We start from the raw sequence: 21,656 nt of genomic DNA on the forward strand, positions 1-21,656 counted from the left end.
AGACCCTCTCCTCCTAATAAACACACCCACATCTTTCAAACTCCACACCCCTCGTTTGTAGAAGGCTTCCTGTTGTAAATTTGAACTCTCGAGGTGAAAACTAGGATAACTCTGATGATCATCAGGCTTTAAAAAGCTCCCACCCAGAGCCCCGGAAGACATTATTAAAACTGTAAATCTAAATGTAGTACGCCTCATGATGAGTAAACTGAGCTTCATGTGTAAAATTGTGTCTATATCACTAGTTGCTATATTTGCATTTCAAATCACAGAAAATAGGAGTGTATTTACATTTAGTGTTTGCGCAGAGTACATTTTCTAGGAGCTTAAATGGAGCTAGGAGTAGAAATAACATATCGCACTGCTGGAAAAAATGCTGTAGGTTGAATAAAATGAACATTTTGTCTCTGTTGCAGCTTCATATGTAGGCCAGCAGTTGTGCACAGCCAAACATATGTTGTTGTTCAGTAATCTGTTTGAAAGCTCATGTCCCTATACAACAAACACCACCTCTTTTTTAAAAAAATTTTATTTAATCATTGAAGAAGTGGATTCATGTTTGCTTTTTGTTTCATTTACTTCGATGCAGCTGTTAGTCCATCCATCACGTCTCTCATTGCGGTGTCAGTAGTAGGTGTCTGCATGTGCACACGAGTGACTCCGTGCTTTCAACAGATGGCCTTTTTTGCTCCGAGCCCTCTGGAGGAATCTCCCCTCCTTCCCGAGGCTGTTATCGCACAACACATCTGCTGCTCTTGATTCCCCCTCGCTAAAAAAGAAAACACTACTAAACGCTATCACCACCTCACCCGCGCCGAGGCTAACCGGCAAGGCAGCTCTCCAGGTCAGGAGCTTTTAGCTGTACGGATTGCTTCTGGATTAGTTACGCACTGCCACGGGGAATCAGTAACGAGACAGGCAGTGACATACTTGTTTTCATTCTCTCCGTCCATATTCTCGCCTTCGCCAAATGTTCCCTTTTCTTTTTTTTCCTCCCCTCTCACTCTCTCTTCTGCTGCATACCCCGCCACTTCTGCCACCATTTACCCCCCCACGCCCTCCTCTCTTCTCCTGCTACGGCAGCCTGTTATCAAAGCTGAGTGTCACCCCTCCAGGCAGGTTGCTCTTTGGACTCCACTTTTATGAGTGAGCTGGGTAGGGAAGAGCCGACAGAGATCAAACATGACTGCTCAGTTTGGGGCTCGGCTCTTTGCCTCAGCTCGTTTTTGATGAGAGGTGGCTCTCAGGAACGTGTGATTAACACCGTTTATCTGGTTTGGCCTCTTTTGTTGGATGATCTTTTGTTATCATTTATAGATATGATGGATGAGCTTGTGTTACAGTTGGATAATATGTGGCAGGACAAGTTTGACAAGTCCAGTGTCAGACATTATCCTCCATAAGCTTTTTGACACCTCCTCCTAGTGACATCTGAACCTGGATGTAAAAACCAGGGAAAACCAACAGAAATGATAAAAACCCAATAGATAGTAGTGTTGCCAGTGTGTGTCTCAATGTTTAAGTTATTAAAGCAAACTAAAATGTCTTTTCTTCTCCAAGTATTTGGAGATGTAGCTTGTTTTAGCTCAGCCTGTGCTTCTGATCTTAATATGAGCTTCTACTAAATATATTTAAGAAAAAGCTTACATTTTAAATTTTATTGAGTGTCAAACAGTTACCACCTGTGGACTTAAAACGGTGCTTCGCTAACAGTTTGTTGCTACGTTAGCTTGTTTCTTTGCTGCAAGCATTAGCTTAATGTTATCATAGATCTCAGCAATGACTGAGTTTCAAAACATCTTTATGATAAAAATACAATTGATAGTAGTGTGCCAGTGTGTGTCTCAATATTTAAGTTATTAAAGCAAACTAAAATGCATTTGGAGATGTAGCTTGTTTTAGCTCAGCCTGTGCTTCTGATGTTAATATGAGCTTCTACTAAATACATTTAAGAAAAACTCCACCAAAAGCTTATGTTTTTTATTTTGAGTATCAAACAGTTACCACCTGTGGACTTAAAACGGTGCTTCGCTAACAGTTTGTGGCTACGTTAGCTTGTTTCTTAGCTTAAGTGTTATCATAGATCTAAGCAATGAATGAGTTTCAAAACATCCTTATTAACCACATCTGCAGCGTAATATATGTATTGTCTTATGTGTCTTTATGCTCAACAGCACCAAAATAGCAGATACTGAGCTTATTTTGGTCAATACGGAGGATAGCGGTTTGTTGTTTATGCTAACGATAAACTGCTAAGTGCTGTAGAAATGAAAGAAATGGACAGAAGCTGTGCGTGTAATGAAATGTTTATTCTCTTTCCGAGCCATTTTCAAGCCGACAGGTGGTCGTTTGATACTCAAAACACAGGTTTTTCAATTGAGTGTTCTTGTAAGTAGCATTAAAATGCATTTGCAGACTTGTGATGATTATCTCAACAGAAGCAATCTAATAAAAAACCCGACATGATCTAGATAACAATGATTCAGAAAGTTATTCACCATGTTAAATCTGATACTCTATTGAGACATCTAAAGTCAGCTCTTCACACTCTGTTCCCATGGCCTCCCATATGGTCGTCGCAGGATGCGTTACATCATCTCAAATCCCTTCAGAGAGAGTGTGGTATCTGGGGAATGAGAGTTTGGGGAGGGGTGTGTGTGTGTCTGTGTGTGTGGGGGGGGGGGTTGTCTTGGCTGCTCTATTGGCCCGAATCCACCACAAACCTGACCTGGATACGCGGCTTGAAGACGGATGTTATGTGATATTAACAGTTAATGAGCTCATCTTCCATTCCCCCCCCCCCTCTCTCCCTCCCCATCTCTCCCTGTTTCCTCTAATCTCTATTCGTACACAGGCCCAGGACAAGAGGAAAGCTCTGGAGGAGACCAAAGCCTACACCACCCAGTCCCTGGCCAGCGTGGCCTACCAGATCAATGCCTTAGCCAACAATGTACTGCAGCTGCTGGACATCCAGGCCTCGCAGCTGCGGCGCATGGAGTCCTCCATCAACCACATCTCCCAGGTCAGAAATACACACACACTCTCTCTCTCTTTTTTTCTCTCTCTCTCTCTCACATTGTGACCACAGACCATACAGCTGTGAAAGAATGGTGCCACACATTTCCCACTTCTCTTCTCACTTCCACATAGACGCTGTTATTTTCAATCACAGTACGAGGCCCTCTGCAGCTATCCGTGGTTCCTTTTTTTTATTATTGCTTTTATCAATCTTAACCCGAGTGTATGACTGACTGTTTGTTCGGCTGAATGACTGCTGGTCTGTCTGTCTGTCTGTCTGGCTTCAGAGTCCCATAAACACATTTTACAACATTTACTTTTAACCTCAGTCAGTCTGACACATTAAGTATGGAAGTATTTGTCCACTTAGGGTTGTACTTATCAGCTAACACTTACATGCATGGGTTTAAACAAATAAAAGACCAACTTGGGTTTATTCTGTTACTTATTTGACAGAAAACAAACTTTAATCTGTTTAAATTACATATGAAAATGTTGATTACAAAGAAAGTTACATCTGAAGTAAGACCTTTTTAAGATTTAGCTCAGGAAGGTTTTTTCCTCATTTTTTAAATATTTAACATGTTACTGAATACATATTTCTTTGAGATCAATATTTTTTATATTCTGTAAATAAATAATGACGTTGACCTTATTTGGAGCACACATGGGCTTAAATGGTGTCACAGTACCAATTAAGCTCATGCCAGACTTTGACTTTTTTCATAAAATATCTTTATTTTATATTCCAAAATCTACATGAACTAATGAATACATTTTCAAATGAGAGATACATGTTGCTTTATAAGAAATGATCTCCCTTATAAATCATGTTAGTATCCATGAAAAACAGCTGAACTTAGATTTTGGTGCTTAATGGGAACATTTACCCTAACAGCTGAAAATATTCATTAGGCAATTAGAAAAGCTATCAAATGTATTAAGTTACATTACTTTGATAAAGCAATTGAAATAGTTACATTACCTATTACATTTGAAATAGGGTAACTAGTTATTTGTAACCTATTACATTTCCAAAGTAACCTTCCCAACCCTGATGATATATCATAATTCCAATGTGATGAAGTACTTTAAGATTTCAGATAATTAATTACCCCAAAACAGATATTCCTCACTGGTCAATTGCTCAATTGACTTTCCAGAATATATCATTATATCACTATTGTCAAAAGTTTGGACACACTTTCTCATTAAAGAATGGAAAGGTGTGTCCAAACTTTTGACTGGTACTGTATATTTTAATAGAGGTTTTTTTTTATTTCTTTTTTTTAATTAGCTGTCCCTGTATCAGATTATTTCTATCACATACAAGTATATCAAAAACCTTCAGCCTTGTAGAAGTCATCAGAGTTATTCCCACTCCTAACCTTTTTTACATTTCAATGCAGGAGGCTTCTGCCATGTGCAGGTAAATCCCGCCGCTCATCCAATGAAGGCATTAAGAGCTCAGACAAATCAAACAAAGAGTCCCTGGCCATGTGGCATCTCGTAGATTAGATCAGGGAGGCATTCACCAAACCTGCAACACGTACGACGCACTCATGATTGAATCCAAACATAAAAAGCAACTGTTGAAAAATTCAGGAGCTGGTTGTTTGTTTGTGTGTTTTTTCATGCTGACAACCTCCGTGCTTTATGTGCTAATGGTGCGAGCGGGTGTGCGATGGAAGGAGTGGTTCCTTAAGCTATGCGTTTCCTGTGTACACCGCTATCTATGTTTTTCCTCTAACGCAGCTGTGCCAAGAGTGCCAGAAATTCTTTCAGGATACACTTGAAGGTCAGATTTTTCAGTCTAATGGAGGGAAAGAGGACTTGTGGGACTGGAGGGGCTCGGGAGATAGAGAGGAAGCAAATCGGAGGGGAAATGGAAGGTGGATGATGACAAGCAAAGAGAGCCTTAAGAGAGGGAAAAGAAAGAAAGAGAGACTAAAAAAAAAAGAAGTCATATTTGCACTCAGGTTTTGAGTCAATATCCTGACAAATAGCATTCAGTCGATACCAAGGTCACCATGACGCCAAGGCCTGCCTCAGTCTCCATGACAACTCCCCTGGGCCACATTGGAAAAAACCATATGAAACACAGTTAGGCATGGTGCTTTTTAGATGGGCCATGGCCATACAGTAAAGTCCAGGCTTTAGCACACATTGTTTGACTAAATGTGTCCACTGCCTCTCTTCTCTGGTGCATGTGGGAAATTCCAAACTTCCTATGCTATATTTAAGTCCGGAGCTTTGTGTCCTTTTTTTTTTGTTGCCGAGGCACAAGTATCCAAGTTAAACTACTCTGTGTCACATTAGGTCAGCTGATGGTCAACAAAGAAATGTGATTTTTTTCCCCCTCACTTTTTCATGTTTCCTCTTTTTGTTTTTTAAAGAAGTGGAAACAACTCAAGTCAGTCTGGACCAAACTAGTTTTTCTTCCAGCTGATATTCAACACTGTTAGAAGATTAACACGCTGCTTTCTTGCATCCTTTTTTCCATCTTTCTCTCATTTGCATAACTCATCTCATGAATGAGCTTTTAAGTTGAAAGGTTGAAAAGCTGGAAAACACAGAAAACCTATTATTACCCTTTCATTCATAACATCTCCATCCTCCTTCTTGTCGTTTTTTATGGATAAGTCAGACAAGAGGTGTCTTAAAGTGTTTTCCATAATGACAAGTATCTCTGTTTTAATAATAAAGAAGCAGGAATGTGACCTTTTTGCAGGCTGTGGGTGTGTTTTTATTGCTCTCCACTGTCCTGTTGAGTGGTGGATCATCGTCATGTTGCCTTTCGCCGCTCATGGATATGAGATTAGCGTCGAGCCGTCGACCCCTCGAGACGTTTTGAATTCTGCTGAATTGGTAATGGAGAGGAAAGCCTGTCGTTTGCAAGGTTCATGTTGTTTTTAGTAGCGAAAAAGGAAAGGAAGTTTTCTAAGGTGAATACCACGACATGGACATGTGATCAATCATTTCTAGATCACGACCTTAACATCCTTCACATACCAAAAATAAACATGCTTGCATTACAGGATCATCTGGCTTTCCACATTCTTCCAGTTGATCATATTTTGTGTTCAGCCTGTAGCCACCCATGTCCGAAGTTAGGTTTGCCTATGTGGCCCTCTTACATTACATGTGTTAGTCAGTGTGTGTGTGTGTGTGTGTGTGTGTGTGTGTGTGGTGAGATGTTGCCTGGCGTTAGTGCGTAATTTCAGTCTGGTCAGGGTGTGTCCGCTTGGCAGTGACATCTCTCCAGCTAGAACTGATGCTAAGTGTATCAGACTATACTGTTACTGTTCTTTAATAGTGCCTGTGTTGGGCTGCAGGACTGATATTGGCTTTCGGGTGTTGTTCAGTTGCAACTAGTAAGAGGATTTTTCATCTGTACTGTAAGTATATTTAGCAATGAAACAATCTCAGCCTCTTTTTGAATCTTGTGTTAAGAGTCTAGGGATTATTGTCTTCAATGATGATGAGTTTTGCGATCTATAGCCCAAAGGTGATGACTTCATATGTCCCAAACTCCAATTTATTCACATTACAATGATGAGAAACACAGAAAAAGAGCTAATTCTCACATTTGAGAAGGTGGAACCAACACAGCTTTGCTTGATAAATGATGAATTTCTAACTATTAAAAGTTGTTGTTAAATTTCTTTCAATTAACTTTGACTAATCCTCCAGTTCTCAATCGTTGACCCTTTTTAAAATGAAGCAATATCTGCTTTGCAACCCCCACCACCGGCTACATATTATCAGCTGTGACCGGTTCAGCCAAATTATTTGTATAAATTTTAGAGGCCCGGAAATTAAAATTATCTTGGGATTTGCAACAAATAAGCAAAGATTAGATGGACACATGAGAAAATAAACATTGTTTATTGAACAAATATGCTTTACTACTTTCCTCTATTGCATTAGAAATATTGCAACACATTCACTTCACATTTATCTTCACGCTCTTGACACCTGGCTGGGAACCCACTCGATAAATCAGTTAATGGAGTAATCGGTTCACCACTAGTCAAAATGCCAATAAACTGCTCATTTCCAAATAAAAATCTTTTAAAAGTCAACATTTGGATTATCTGTAAACACATTTAGCCTCCAGAATAAATGCATCTAGGCATCATTTTAAACAGTTTTCGGTGTGTTTAGTCACCTGAGCTCCTTATTGATATTCAGCGGATGTCAGGGCCCTTGCAGCAGTATGACTGTAGCAAAATGTGTGTTGCAGCTAAATGTTTGTATGTATTGCCATTCACAAACTGCAGGACTGAGGCGGAAGGGCTCGGACGGGAGAACAGAGTAGCTCGCGGGGCTTCCACCTTGTGCTGCGTGTGAAGTGGCTGCTAAGAGGCTGCGAACAGGGAGCGCTTTGTCTGTCCGGCGGAAGAAAATGCCTCACATTGAAAACGTCTCTGTGATACCCCCGAATGGAGAGGGGAAGAGAGGGATAATAGTGTGGGTGTGTGTGTGTGTGTGTGTTGGGGACCTAGTTCTACAGCTCCTGTGTCCTGAATATGTTTTTTTTTCCCTCTTCTCACATATCTAGAGTTGCATATTTCCTAAATCTGACCTGTAGCACATAGCACAGCACCTCATTTAGTTTTTTTTTTTTATAACATTAAAACCTACTGCATGCAGCCACACAAGACTTATACTTAAAAGTCATGGAATGTCATTGTTACCATGGCAATAAGTAAACCCCTCTGTCGTTCACCTGAGACAGTCATAGCTCTGGAGCCTGTGGCAGAGCTTTGTGGAGTAAACGTTCGTATGGAGGATGAGACAAAACAATGGAAGGAAAGCAAAGTAGATTATTCAGGGAGACACCTCGAGGTCAATCCAAACTCAGACTGAAACTGAAAGGTGGAGAGAAGGGATTATAAGGAAAGATGTGTTGTTAGCGGTATAACAATACAGGTCAGAGGTCAGTGCCATACACGACTTACTGTTTGATACACTTTTGATAACCTTAAATAAAACGTTGGGGTGAAAATGATGAGGAAAAAACAGAGCTGTAATGAACAATTGGCATCTGTACAATCTCTTGGGCTTGAGTTTTAATTTGAACCTTTTTTTTTAAAAAGGTATTGGTGCTAAATGTGAATAATATGATCTGAGTCGCATTTTTCAAGTAGATGTGTATCATCATGAAACTAAACTCAAAAATAAAAAAAATTGAAATGTGAAAAACCCTTTTTATAACAATATATATAAGTGTCTGGGTCGGTCACAAACTCAATTTAAACACCTTCACGCCAGCTGAGTTTAGATGTCTGTCTCACATATTTTTAGGATTCTGATAAACAGACCTCTGATAGTTCAAATAATTGCATATCATTCTGCCCTTTAGCATTTTAATCTGCATGCAAACAAACATCTGTACACTTTATGAATCAAAACTCAACAAACATAAAGATGACATCATTCTCCACAACTCATTTGGCAACATACTGTAACACCCTTAATGCTTTTGTGGCCTTCATAAGGAGACACAAAACATACACCTCATTGCAGAAACATTGAGCATGAAGACCTTAAAATAGCCAGTGGTGCATACACACATTCACCAACACACACCCACACACCCACACACACATACACACACACACACATGCTGAACTATAAATGAAGACCTTTTTGATGTTTAATGCACATGTGGCCAAGACAAATTGTAGTGCTGCCCTCACTTCTTTGTAAATTCTTTTAAATTGCCCAGTGAAACATTATTAGCAAGAACCAAACTACCGGTTCTTCTGACAGCATGTCAGCAAAAGAGGAAATACTGACTCAGCCTCAGGCAACAATTGGGAGAAATTGGTTAGGAAAACCTTAAGTGGGAATTTTTTGCCAGACAATACAGCTTCAGTAAAATATATATATTTTTTAAAAAGCAATATTTATCCCATCAAACTGTAATTTAGACTACATTTTCTGCCTCTAATGCACCATTCAGTTTTAATTAATCAAGGGGAAATTGGAAGGTGGTTATCTTAAAGAAGCAATTATTACTGTTGTGATGAAACAACGGATGAATTTATGGATGTGAATGCAGAGAAGAAGGGAAAATAAAGGGGGGGGGGGGGGGGGTTGCATTTTAAAGCTTGCCGTGTTTGCTGGCACAGCTGTGTTTACAATGATGTCAATCACCTTGTTTTATTTTGCTTTCACTGGTCCAGAATTACATTTGGAGCTGGCCAGTAGTGTGCTGACTGAACCCGGTGACCACAGTGATGAAGCAGCACTATGACGGGCTGGTTACAGAAAAGCAGCTGACACACGCACACACACACACACACACACATATACACACATCTACTGTAAGCTCCCAGTTTGTCCTGACAGCTGCGAGGTTCATGGGAGATGGTGTTACTACAGTTACACAATATTGTTATCTGATCATCACATGAGTCAGCTCACCGTTTGTGCTCAAAGTAGGATTGTTTTGGTTATTTTGCTTTCTTTAGTTCCTCAATGTTGTACGATTGCATTCCTGTACTTCTGTTTGTGTGTTTTTTATGTGTGTATGTGTGTGTGTGTATGCGTATCCATGTGTGTGCAGACAGAGCCATGACTTGGACACACACATTTTTGCAAAGTCTTGGGGGTTGTGCGTGTCTGTGCTGCAGTGCTGGCTTTTGACCTCCCGTTGAGGAGGAATGGCACTCATCCAAACAGGAAATGAAGCTTTATAGTGTGTGTGTGTGTGTGTGTGTGTGTGTGTGTAGTCCTTGTGTTTCCTGCTGATCCCACTGCTTGCCTGTGTATTTTGGTCTCTCTCCCGCCTCTCCTAGTGGTCTCTCCCACTTGCCTGGCTGTGAAATGAGACATTCTTTATTTCCATTCAGAGTTTTCCTGGTATTTACACTTATCCTACATTATTCTTTCTCTTTTGTGGAAAGTGTGTTATAGTAATCTGTCTGTCTGTTTGTGTGTGTGTGGCAAGATCTTTGTGGTGGTCCACAGCCTCCAGGCAGGGGTTGTTTAAAGGTGAAAGACATGGATTTGGTACTGGAAAGTGGCAACGTTGGGCTGGAAAATGTTATATTAGATCTTTTTTTTTCTTTAGAAAGGAGAACAAGGGGCATTTAAAAACTGTATAAAACACATAAAAATAGCAAATCTTAGCTTCTGAGATGGTAGAACTAGAGAATATCTGCCATTTTTACATTATTAAACAGCTCACATTCTTAAAAGATGAGCAAAATTGTTGCTGACTAATGCTTTGTCAGTCGACTCATCGTTTCTACTCTAATTCAAAGATTGCTAAATGTTTGTGTGAAGCAGAAGACGAAGAAGTTATGTGATGTTGTTTGTAGTGCCGAGTTGAGAATAGATAGATTATCAGATATTTGTAGGTTGCAGCTTCTCCAGTGTGAGAATTTGCAGTTTTTCTATCAATAATACAGTATTTAGTGCAATTGATAACATAAAAAAACATTGGTTACATCACTTGTAATCATATTTCTTAGTTTGAGTGTTTTTTGTGGCACACTTTTGGCATCCTCTTCATCTCTGAGCAGCTAATTGGAGTCAGCAGGAGGGGAATTGAAAATCTTCAGGAGTTTTAATAACCAGAATACTCATCTTGTCTTTGCCAATAACATGCCATATCAACACGCAGCAAATACAGATGGTCCTATTCTGCTACACATCCATCTGTTACGACTGCAACTAACAATTATTTTCATCATCAATTCATCATTTTTTCAGTCTATCTATAATTTTGTGGAGCTTTTAAAACTGTTCCGTATGCTCCCTGCCAGGTGTGTGTTTCGGTGTGTGAATATGAAGCCTGGCACTTCTAGGGGAAGAGCACACCTGGCAGCCTGTCAATCATGTTGACTCTGACCTGCATGAACAGAGATTGAATTTGAGCGAGTGATGATGTGAAATGATGGCCGCCTTATGTTCAGTGAATCATCCTCTCCTAACCCTCTGCTCTGTGGTTACTTCCTCTCTTGCTCTTCCTACTCCACCTCCTTCCCCCTCCCCGCTGCACGGCGTCGTCATCATCATCATCATCATCATCATCATTATCATTACCAGTGCATTCTTTCCCTCTTAACAACCCCTCTGCAATTACATCTAATCATTACACCTCTGTTCTGCAGTTCCTCCTTGTTTTAGAGTTGGCAATTATTTGATGGCTCTGTATAAACAAGGCTGATTAGATAATACTTATCTCCCCTCTCAGAAGGCACAATGTGTAGCTGAGATTTAGCTTTTGGTGTTTTTTCATGTTTGGGTATTATATCGGCTCATTCACAGCTTGTATGTAAACTTCAGAGCACAGTCTTTGTGTAACAGAGAGTGTGCTCTTGGCAACAGCCCAGAAATTAGATTGGTAAATGTCAGCTGAGGTGTTTCCATATGTGCTCTGTTGGCAAACAAAGTGGCCACCTTGGCATGTTGTCCCGACTCTATTAAATAGAGGACTTTCTTTTTTTTCTCTCTCTCTGCTGGGTGAGTGGGAGAAACAATGTCTCCCAAGGTCTCACCCTTGACCAATCCTCACAACCTCCGCTTCTGGCTCCATCACACCACACATGGGTTTGTTACATTTACCAGAGGAATCTGGTTTTTGAGAGATGTTCAACAAGAAGCTGCCAAACTGAGAACTCCCCACGGGGCGTTTGACCTCCCTTTTTGGCTTCAAGTGCAGATGGAAGCTCCGACATGCTCTGCTTTGCACTAACTGCTCAGAGAAACAGCCTCTCCGAAGGGCCCTTTTGTACAACTGTTTGACTCCACAGATGACAGGCTTCAGATGTGCTGGCTGTAATCACGCTGAGAAACAGAGACCAGACAAAGAGGCATTTGCTCTGCTTCAACAGCCGTTTTGGCTCAGCCTAAAGTTGGGAGTGTTGGATTGCACTGCTCCTACAGACGAGGCTGCTGAGAAGCAGAAGACAGGGGGCTGGGAACTACAGCGGCCGAGAGGCTCAAGAAGGAAGGAGGCATGTGACCGGTAGCTAGCCGGTTCAAATCTAGGACAAGGTGCCCTAAAGCAGTAGCTTCTGGGGGTTGGGCTGCTTGAGAGGTCACAAGATCAACTTGAGGGGTCATGAGATGACTGACAAGAAAACAAAGCAAAAACAACCAAAATACTGGATAGGTTTACATTCTCAAGCCTTTAAATGCATTTCAATTAAAGGCTGGGTATCATATTAAAGGTCTTGATACTCTTATGAATACAGTTGGTTGGGTAATTTCTGGTCTTACTCACAACTTATCAAATAATAAGACCACTGCCTAAAAGGTACTTACTACTATCTTGCATCAGGTTTGGGCATCTCCCCCTCAGGATGTAAAACTTAAGTGTTTCCTTCCAGTCTCACTTCTTTTTGCTTCCTTCTAACAGTCACACACTCAGTAAAACCCAGTGTAAACGTACGAGGCAATTGCTAGTTTCTTCACCAACTGAAACCTCTCTATACAAAATGATGCAACAATGGCACAAGCTGTCTTGATTGCATGATAAGCCTTTGCTTCAACACTCCACACAAAAGCAATATGTTCAGACCTCTTCTCTGAGGAAGTTATTTCAGGAAATGTAGGAAATAACAGTAGTAGACAAGGCGAGTAGAGAGAAAGTGGGTGGATTAAAAAAAAAAGCATACTTCAGCACTTACAGCACTTCTTCATCAAATAACTCCTGGAACACACAGAGCATCACAAATTGTTCAAATCCGCTCTGAGGGATGAATGTGGCTAAGAGTGTGAACGTGAAGCAGGCAGCAGGGTATTGCCAAGAAAAAGCACTGACTCATACTCTCAGTCACCTTCTCCTGGAAAAAATAACAGTTAAAATGAAGATAATGTTCACATCTTCATCATCAGGCTGTCTTCACCTGTTAGCAGCTCTGTATAATCCTCGTGCACGGGTATAAGCCTGAAATTGAGGTTCAAATGTGTTTAACAGACATGTGCTTCTTAGATATTATCTCCTCGTAATCCCGCAGAATAAGAATGTCCAATTCCTGGACTGCTGTAAAGACAAGCTTATCTTCGCTCTCAGCCAGAAATGGACTTTTAATAAGATTCTCTGCCACGTCTTATTTCATAATCATGTAGTTCTGGTTTATGATATTACATGCCAGTAAAAATAGTCCATGCCTGAACATTTCTGTGTGTGTGTGTGTGTGTGTGTGTGTGTGTGTGTGTGTGGTATCGAAGGAGCAGGAAGAAAATGCCTCGCTGCCAGTTTGCATATTTTTAAATCTTAAATAATCATAATTATCTGTAGTCGAGCCCTATCATTAACCATTGGCACATATATCTGGTCCGGCTAGGCCTCACTTGCACATAGACACTCGGGTATGTAGGGTGTGTTTGTCTAGTAGTAGGCTTTCCCCTGTGTTGTGTGTCAGCTTGCAGTTCAACCCTCTTTTACGCCTACAGTTCATGCTGTGCAGCCGTTCCTTTTTTTTAATTTATTTTTTTGTCCGTTTGTGCATAGCTGGCATTTCATTGAGGATATCATCCCACGGCCGGTCTGCCAAAGCGCTGAAAAGGCAGTTTTTTTTCTTTTTTTTTACTCTCCAACATGTGCTGAAGTGAAAGCAGCTGTTTCAATTCCATATCAAAGTTGAGAAACCTGCTTTTCTTTTTTTTTTTCCTCCTGGGTTTCTCCTTACCTCACCCTTCAACACAGTGTGTGTTTGTCTTGTGGGAAGTTGTGAAGTTACGTTTGCGCAAGGCTCCGAAATTCCATTCCTGGCCTTTTGATTGGCTGTGCCACTGGGCTGAGAGATTTATGTTGGTTTGCTGATGTTGTGCGGACGCATTCTGTCAATGTATGACCTGTTTCCAAATATTGCAGTCCTTCCCGACTCCGCCTCCCCGAGTCCGAGCAGTAAAAATCACCATGTGGTAGAGAGGCTGGGTCAAAAAATCGCTGTGGGAGGAATCCTAGTTCTACATTTTAAGATTTAACATTCAGTACCATGAGTCTTTTTAAAAAAAAGTGCTGGATTTAAAAATAGAGTCAAGGACAACTTGTTAAAGCACCTGTACACTTACAGCATCTCCTATGCATACACTTAATTTATTATCTAGCTTTTCAGGCAAGCAGACCTTTATCAAAGCATGAAACATGTCAAACCCACAAAGAGCAATGCACAGTAGTGGAAGAGTCACCATCAGTTAACAAACCTGAGGTCATAGAAGACAATACACCTTTTCTTAGATGTCTCTGGATGTCTCTTACACTTTTACTACATGTCTTTTAATGTTTGACAAAATGACTAACTACCAAAACCCCCAGAGAAACATAGAAGTAGGGACGGGCAATATGGATACAATCCTCTATCAATGGGTACATGATGTAATCTATATAAAGGCTTGAACATATGTTGTGATATAATTGATTTTCTGTCAAATCAACTGAGACATTGTTGATGGCTGAATTAAACCAGACAGGACTGACTATATTTGGCTAATCCAGCAAATAAAATAGTACTACCAACGTCATGAAAACATCCAATATTGTCATAAAGCAGATTTTAAAAGGGTAGATATCACCATTTAAAAAGATATAGCAAAATCTGTTACAGTTGACAATGAAATCCCTCACTGTTTATCTCATCAAATCACCCAGCCCTGCAGAGAAGGGTATTCTTGTTATAACCATATATATATCTATATATATAAAGTAAAACAAATGTAGATATATATAAAGGTGCAGTGTCTTTTTTTGGTCATCTAAAAACACAGTGACTTTTGTCTTTTGGTGCTCTATTAGTGTAGGCATAGATTATAGCACTGTCATATCAAGACCATTATTAAGGCCTGTTAGGTTGTTGAGAAAAAAGCATGTGAATTCCAATAAAAATGTTATTAAATCAGTATTTCCACCTCTATAAGCCCAGAAATCCTTTTATTTTACTACCTTCTCATATTGCATAGAGTCGCCCTCTGTTCCTAGAAGAAATTCAGGCAGTTATTGGGAGTTATAGTTATATAGGAAGTGACTTGCTTAAACCTCAGACCAATACATCTGCACCAACTTTGCCCTAAATACTAATGATGGGAGTATTAAGTCCAGAGGAAGCTGAACTTTACTGCACTGGATGTTTTGCCTCTCCCAAGTGTTTGACATTCCAAAAAGAAATCCAACACTGGCCAGAGTGGTAAACATGGCACTGGCTTCTCCAATTACATGATTAGCTTTCAGGGTGTTGAAGTTCAAACATTTAACATAGCTGCCCTTCTGTCTATTTGAAACTGTAAGTTCTCCAAGTGCTGCCTTTTCATCAAAATGGCAACATCTGGATTAAAAAGAAATAAATAAATCACAAATATTTAGGCACTTGTTGCTCCTAACAACACAACAAAAAGTCTCTCATCATGGCAACTCCTGCACTGAGTCACTTGTATCCCAAGATGGGAAGAACTTGTGCAGTCCAGAGAATGATCTTGACTGGGGTTTTTCCCCCTGTCTGGTTAGAGCATGTGGATGACGATGATTGTGTTGGCAGCAGTTCCCATGAATGACTGACCTAGATCCTCAAACTAGTCATATAGGTGGGTGACTCTTCTCAGGATTTGAGGAAGTATTGGGTGGAATTAGAGAGACAAAACCTAAAACAAAGGATGTTGTCAAATGTGGAAGAGGAATCAGGTGGAAGGAAGAGTTGAACATAATGGAAGGGATGACTAAAAAAAAAAGCAGTGCAAAGAAGTGTAGGCTCTTAATTCCTAAAAGCCTGTAGCTGATGTACAAGCCAAATACCGGAGCCAAAACAGCAAAGTGTTCTGGGAAAACACCCGCAGGCTTTCAGGCATATGGTTGACAGTGTTTCAGAACACATGTGAATCATCCACCTTTTTAGTTTGGCAAGGGGTTTTTCAGCTTTCAGTCTCTTCCCACACAACACATGTACCATTGGGATCAAGTAAACACCTTTTAGTACCTGTATTGAAAAGTCAATTGAAGCAATTGCACACTCGGTCGAAAGGAAGAGACAGGCTATTAAGGAGCTCCCCACCGGGTCAAGCCAGAAAGGGGTCAAGCCAGAATGCACTTCTCTACTTTGGACCACTTGGACCACTTGGACCTTTTTTTGCGTTTTTGTCAGATCCCATTACCGTTCTTGGACACCGGTCAGTGGATTAGCAAAGCACTCTCCACAGGGTACAACCTCTCGCTGTGTGAAAGTTTGCTAAAGACAAGAGGTTTTGGAATTCAGTACGCTGTCAACAATTGTGTAACATCGGCCCGTAACTGTTACAGCAGGGTTATTTTCTCGGCATACAGGAAGGAGATGAACTCACACCATGTCGCCTCCTCACTTCCCCCCTTTGCCAGCTGCGATTCTGTTTGTCCACACGCTGTTCACTGATAAGGGCAAGTACCCTCAGCCAATACCAGCTGCTTTCCCAGTATAGCTGCAACATTTCTGCAACACTTATTTTGTTTTTGGAGGAGTTCCTTTCGGTAGTTTGTGGTGGGACTTTTCCTCCTTTTGAGCAATGGTTAAAAACATTCACTTCCCCATAACATCTTATAACAATGTCCCATTCCCCATATCGTCAATAGAAGGAGAGGTCAACTACAGGTCCAAGCTTTCTTTTAGAGGTCTTTACACCAGAACTTGGATGACTAAGCCAGTCTCAACGCCGCCTTTTATACTCCTTTCTTTCTCTGTCTGGGTCCATCATAGCCTTTCACTGAACCCCATCAATCCCCTGAAAAGGGAAATTGGAACCCAAAAAGAAAGATTCGATTTTGGTCCGGTTTTCAGATGATCGTGATTTATAATTCGGCCATTATCTCTGAGCAGTGGAGTCCATCTAACAGCTCAGATCTTATCCGTGTGGAACTGTTACACACTGAAGTTTTAAAGTTGGCTCCTGTTTAAATGAAATATTTGAGCATTGGTTTCTTCTTCTTCCTCATTTGGAAGAATTTGTCAATGCAGCTGGAGTTTTTTTTAAACATTAAAAGCGTCTGGTGTTCTGGTGAATCAGCTCAAGTTTGACTGTAGACAACACTTGGCGGTCTGTCTTAATTCAACCAGACACAACAGGGCATAAGAACAGAACGGATGTTTCCCCTTTTGTATGGGAAGTCTCTTTGGGAGCAATTATATATGAGCAACTTTGCCTGTCATGAAATATTGATCGTTCTTTTTTTTTCTGTAATTTTGAACAATCTGCATTCTTATACCCTTGTGTGTCTTGTAAGAAATAAATCTGCTTTACATCATTTCTCTGTTTCTTTATCAGCTCTCATGCCTAGATTTCATTAATGTCACAATTTGAAATTAAACATGATATTGTGCAGGGACAGGCGGGCTGACTGCACTGGACTGGATTGCAGATAAGTCTGTCTGAGTGTTGTTGATTCCCTAAACTCAGGGACGAGTGATACTTGAAGGCTAAGCCGGCCATACAGTGGAACCGTGCAGAATAAAGAACCAGAGCTCAGTCAAGCTCCAGATCCCTGTGGCATGAAAGGAATCCTCTGTTGGTGCTGGTTGCTGACTTCTGGGCCCCCCCCCCCCTCACCCCTTCTGTGAGAGACCATTATTTTACTGGTCTGCTCTCAGTGGACATTGCGGTCTTTCATCTCTCAGAAGAAGGCCAGCTGCTCTGGGCTCCTCTCTGCTCGGTGGGAGCGGGATGGCAGATCAGGGGACGGGGAAAACATAGTGGTGTGCGATGTGCTGATCTGTAGAAGATATGACAGTTATCGATTGGCAGAAAATGAATCGCAGACTATTCATGATCATTAGTTAACCGTTTTTTGTCATCGATCAAGCAAAAATGCCAAATGTTCTCTGGGCGTAGCTCTAAATTTGTGATGATATGTTGCTTTTTTCTGATTTATGACACCGAATTGAATATAGAGTGTGGGACTAATGTGACCTTGGGCTATCGGAAATACTTTATCTGCAATTTCATCATCTAATCAACACATGACGAAAATAATTAATAATAGATGATTTTAATGAAATGAATGATCATTTAAGACCTGTTCAAAGCCATTACCTCTATAGCATGCAGGTCTATTGTTGAAGCTGTTTTCGCCAACTTTTGGCCCCTATATGGTCTACCAACAAGTAAAGGGCTCATATCAACAAAAGTTTATAGGACATGGGAAGTATTGTGTGGATATTTCATCCCAATCTTCAGATAATATTAATCAGATTAGAGTTCTTTCATAAATCTAGTTTAAGAAATATTAGATCTATGGCCTTATACCACCCAATGATATAGTAAGATAAAGGCAAACATCTAGCTAAAAAAAGGAGTAGCGTGGAGTTGAATTAGTAATCTATGCACGCTGCTCAATCCAAATGACAAAATCAGCTCTTAAAAAAGTAGTTTGCAGTTTCAGTTGGAAACCTTCTTTATCTCCAGGAGGATAAATAATGCATCACAATTTAATTCTAGTTGGAAAGATGCACTTTGTTTCTAATAATGCTCAAATTTAAAATCCATGAAAATATGATTTATTCAAGCACACAATAAATGTGAAAAATTAGTACAATATTCTTAACATCAGTTTCTCTTAGTTATGTATTCATGCCTTCTGTGTATTTATATTACTTCCATAATTCACATTCAACAGCTGCAGTAGATTCAGGGATGGTAAACTCATTCTTATCCATTCATTTGTGAAGCCAGAATCATTCAGACACACGTGCCACAGTCATTGTGCAGGACCTGGTTTTGTACCACAATCGATTTTATTAGTGTGCATGGGCTTCGTAAAAAGATTAAGACCTCCAGTGATGAAAAGGGCTGCCTCATGATTCAATTAAACCTTCTTAAGCTGCTGTATGACAAGTTTATTCAATCCCAGAGGTCCCCCCACCCCCGCTGTTCTGTACATGTCTGTGGCATTGATCACACCCCCTTCATTTCTTCATTATATTATATCTCTTCTATGTCTCGCTGTGTCATTTACAGACGGTGGACATCCATAAAGAGAAGGTGGCCAGGCGAGAAATCGGGATCCTGACCACCAACAAGAACACAGCGAGGACTCATAAGATCATAGCACCGGGTAATATAGAGCGGCCGGTCAGGTACATCAGGAAGCCCATTGACTACAATGTACTGGACGATGTGGGCCATGGTGTGAAGGTGAGCAGATATTCTCTTTTTGCTGATTTTTGGATCCACTCTGGCTCCTTTTTATAATATTTCTTCATGCTCCCTCCCTCAGTTAAAGACTGCTTCTGTTCTTCCACTTTCTTGGTCTACTACATCTAATTTTCTTCCGCTTCTCCCCCCTCCTCCTCCTCTCTTTCTTGCCAGAGGTATTCCTATCTCCCTCCTTCTCTTCTCTACTCTCTCTCTCTCCCACTTTCTCTCATTTTCTCGCTTACACTCTTGTCTCTTGTGCTTTCTCTTTCATCTTCAGAAAGCACCCCTTTCTGACCCTACAGGAATATGTTTCAGTGTGGGTTGGTGGGAACGGGTTGGGGGTGGAGATGAACTGAAGCAAAAAAAAAAGAAAGGAAAAAAAAGTGATTACATCATATAGCTTTCAGAAAACAGCTCTATTCTTGGAGGGCTGTGAAAACAGCAAGCGGAGACAAATTTGTGAGACGTTTTTTTTTAAAGGCACTTAGACCCGGGCCGCCCTCGTAATCTCCCTCTCCATTTTCTCTAAAACCTGTGTAGAGGACTGATGTTACAGTTAGAGTTGTAGTTTATTTTCACAACTGGAAAAAAAAACTAGGAGATGGGGAAGACTCTGACTATGATGCAATAAACTATTGATGCAATAAAACTTTATCTCTAGTAATCTAAGCGTGGCATTTTCACTTCCTCTTTGCTATTAGTGCTTCCATTTGGGGTCACTGGGTCATCCTGACATTGACAGTAATGACATCATATCCTGACGGCTCCCGGCGTTTTTTGCGATCTCCGTTCTTCCCCTCGAGCATCCTGCGTCCCATCAATCAGCCAATCAATTGCAGCTGTCAGCCAGATTGGATTAGAGGCCCGCCATTACCGTCCTGTAGTGTTAGAGGCATTGATAAGGCAGGATAAAAGCCATTGTGCCACTCTCAATTTATTGTACAGGGAATTACATCGGACACTTGCGTCATCGGGGAAGGGTCTGATGGCTTAATGGGATGTGAAACATTTTATTTGGGTGAGTTTCCCACCATAGTGACAACATTTTCACACCGTATCATTACCATAACGTATTAAAAGTTACACGAACAGCATATGAAGATGTTGTTTTAAATGGATACTTTGACATTTGGATTTATTTTGCTTTATTGCTCAGAGTTAAATGAGAATATTGATACCACTCTCATGTTTATACACTAAATATGAAGCTAGAGTCGAGAGGCTGTTAGCTTAGATTTGCATAGAGACTGGAAAATAGCTTTTTCCAAAGCCCCTGAATTAGCCAACTAACTCCTCTAAAGCACACAAACAAATTATATCTCACTCATGTGCTGTAGCTTTTTCGTAGCAATTAGCAGCTAGGTGCAATGAGTTCCTGGTCAACAAAAAATAAATGTACCACAAAAAAACAATATCTTTTTATGACGTTTTTTTCATTCTCTGTGTGTACTAGCATCACAAAAGAGATATGTTTTAATTAGCAAGCTTCAGAGGTGCTGGGAGGCAGATTCTGAGCTAGCTAACTTCCAGTCATTATGCTAAGCTAAGCTATCCTGCGCTAACTGTCAGCAATAAAGCTAATAAGCACATTTCCCAAAGCTGTTCCTGTACTAATTTAATACTATGTCAATATAGTAACCTAATATAATAAAAGGCTTGAATGCTATTTTTAATAGCTTAATTTTCTCTGTTGCATAATTTTTCACTCTGCAAAGTTTTGAACCAAAACATACATGCATAAAAGTGTGCTTGTAATATTTATAAAATGCATTCAATAGGTGTGCTGTGATCATATATCATAAATTATGATCAGGAGATGGTGTTTGCAGTGCACAGTTATTAGATTGTAGATTTTGCTTTTTTAATATTTTTTCTGAGCACTTCTTCCATAAAGTTCTCAGATAAGAATCAAAATCTGCAATTTTAAAACACTAGGACAAACTCCATGTGCTTTTAGAAGTCAGGTTACATGATAGAAAGCTCCAGGACAACTACTAAATAGACTTGGAAGCTGCTGTTTCCGTGGTCACAATGAATAGATAATTTCATATAACGTCCATATTTCTTAAAATGACTAGGTTTGTAGACCCACAGGGACTAAAAGCAAACAAAATCACAGTGAAGTCCAGGGAGGTGAATCATCCACAGTCCCGACCCTCCTGTTTCTGATTAAAATTTGGATACCGCTGCATGGTTGCACAATAGTGTCAAATAGCTGAAGCCATGATGCTTCACGGCTGCTTTGGAGAGTGTTTGATGCATCTATTTTAAGAACGTTGCGTATCACTCTGGGCCTAATCTCAGTGGATTTGCTGATTTCCTTGAAACGTCTTTATAAATGCAGCACGTAGTTAGTGAATGTGATGGGTAACACACACAGCCACACACACAGCCACACACACACACACACTCAAACGCCCCCACACAGCAATCCTACATCACACAACCTCCTCTCATCTATGCGTGTCACAGCTAAGAGAAACAATCAATATTCAGCATCAATACTCCATATTAATTCATGT

General features: G+C 40.4%; 1 protein-coding gene across 5 annotated transcripts in view; it reads left to right on the forward strand.

Moving 5' to 3' along the window:
• The window catches only part of abi1a (abl-interactor 1a), a 50,563-nt gene that overhangs the window by 11,592 nt on the left and 17,315 nt on the right, over positions 1-21,656 (forward strand). For all 5 annotated transcript variants that reach the window (XM_053342572.1, XM_053342573.1, XM_053342575.1 and 2 more), the window contains exons 2-3: positions 2,855-3,022; positions 18,955-19,131. In XM_053342572.1, coding sequence (XP_053198547.1) covers positions 2,855-3,022; positions 18,955-19,131 — 345 coding nt within the window. The remainder of the gene's footprint in view (positions 1-2,854; positions 3,023-18,954; positions 19,132-21,656) is intronic.

This window comes from Scomber japonicus, chromosome 21 (assembly GCF_027409825.1).
Source record: "Scomber japonicus isolate fScoJap1 chromosome 21, fScoJap1.pri, whole genome shotgun sequence".
Lineage (NCBI taxonomy): Eukaryota > Metazoa > Chordata > Actinopteri > Scombriformes > Scombridae > Scomber > Scomber japonicus.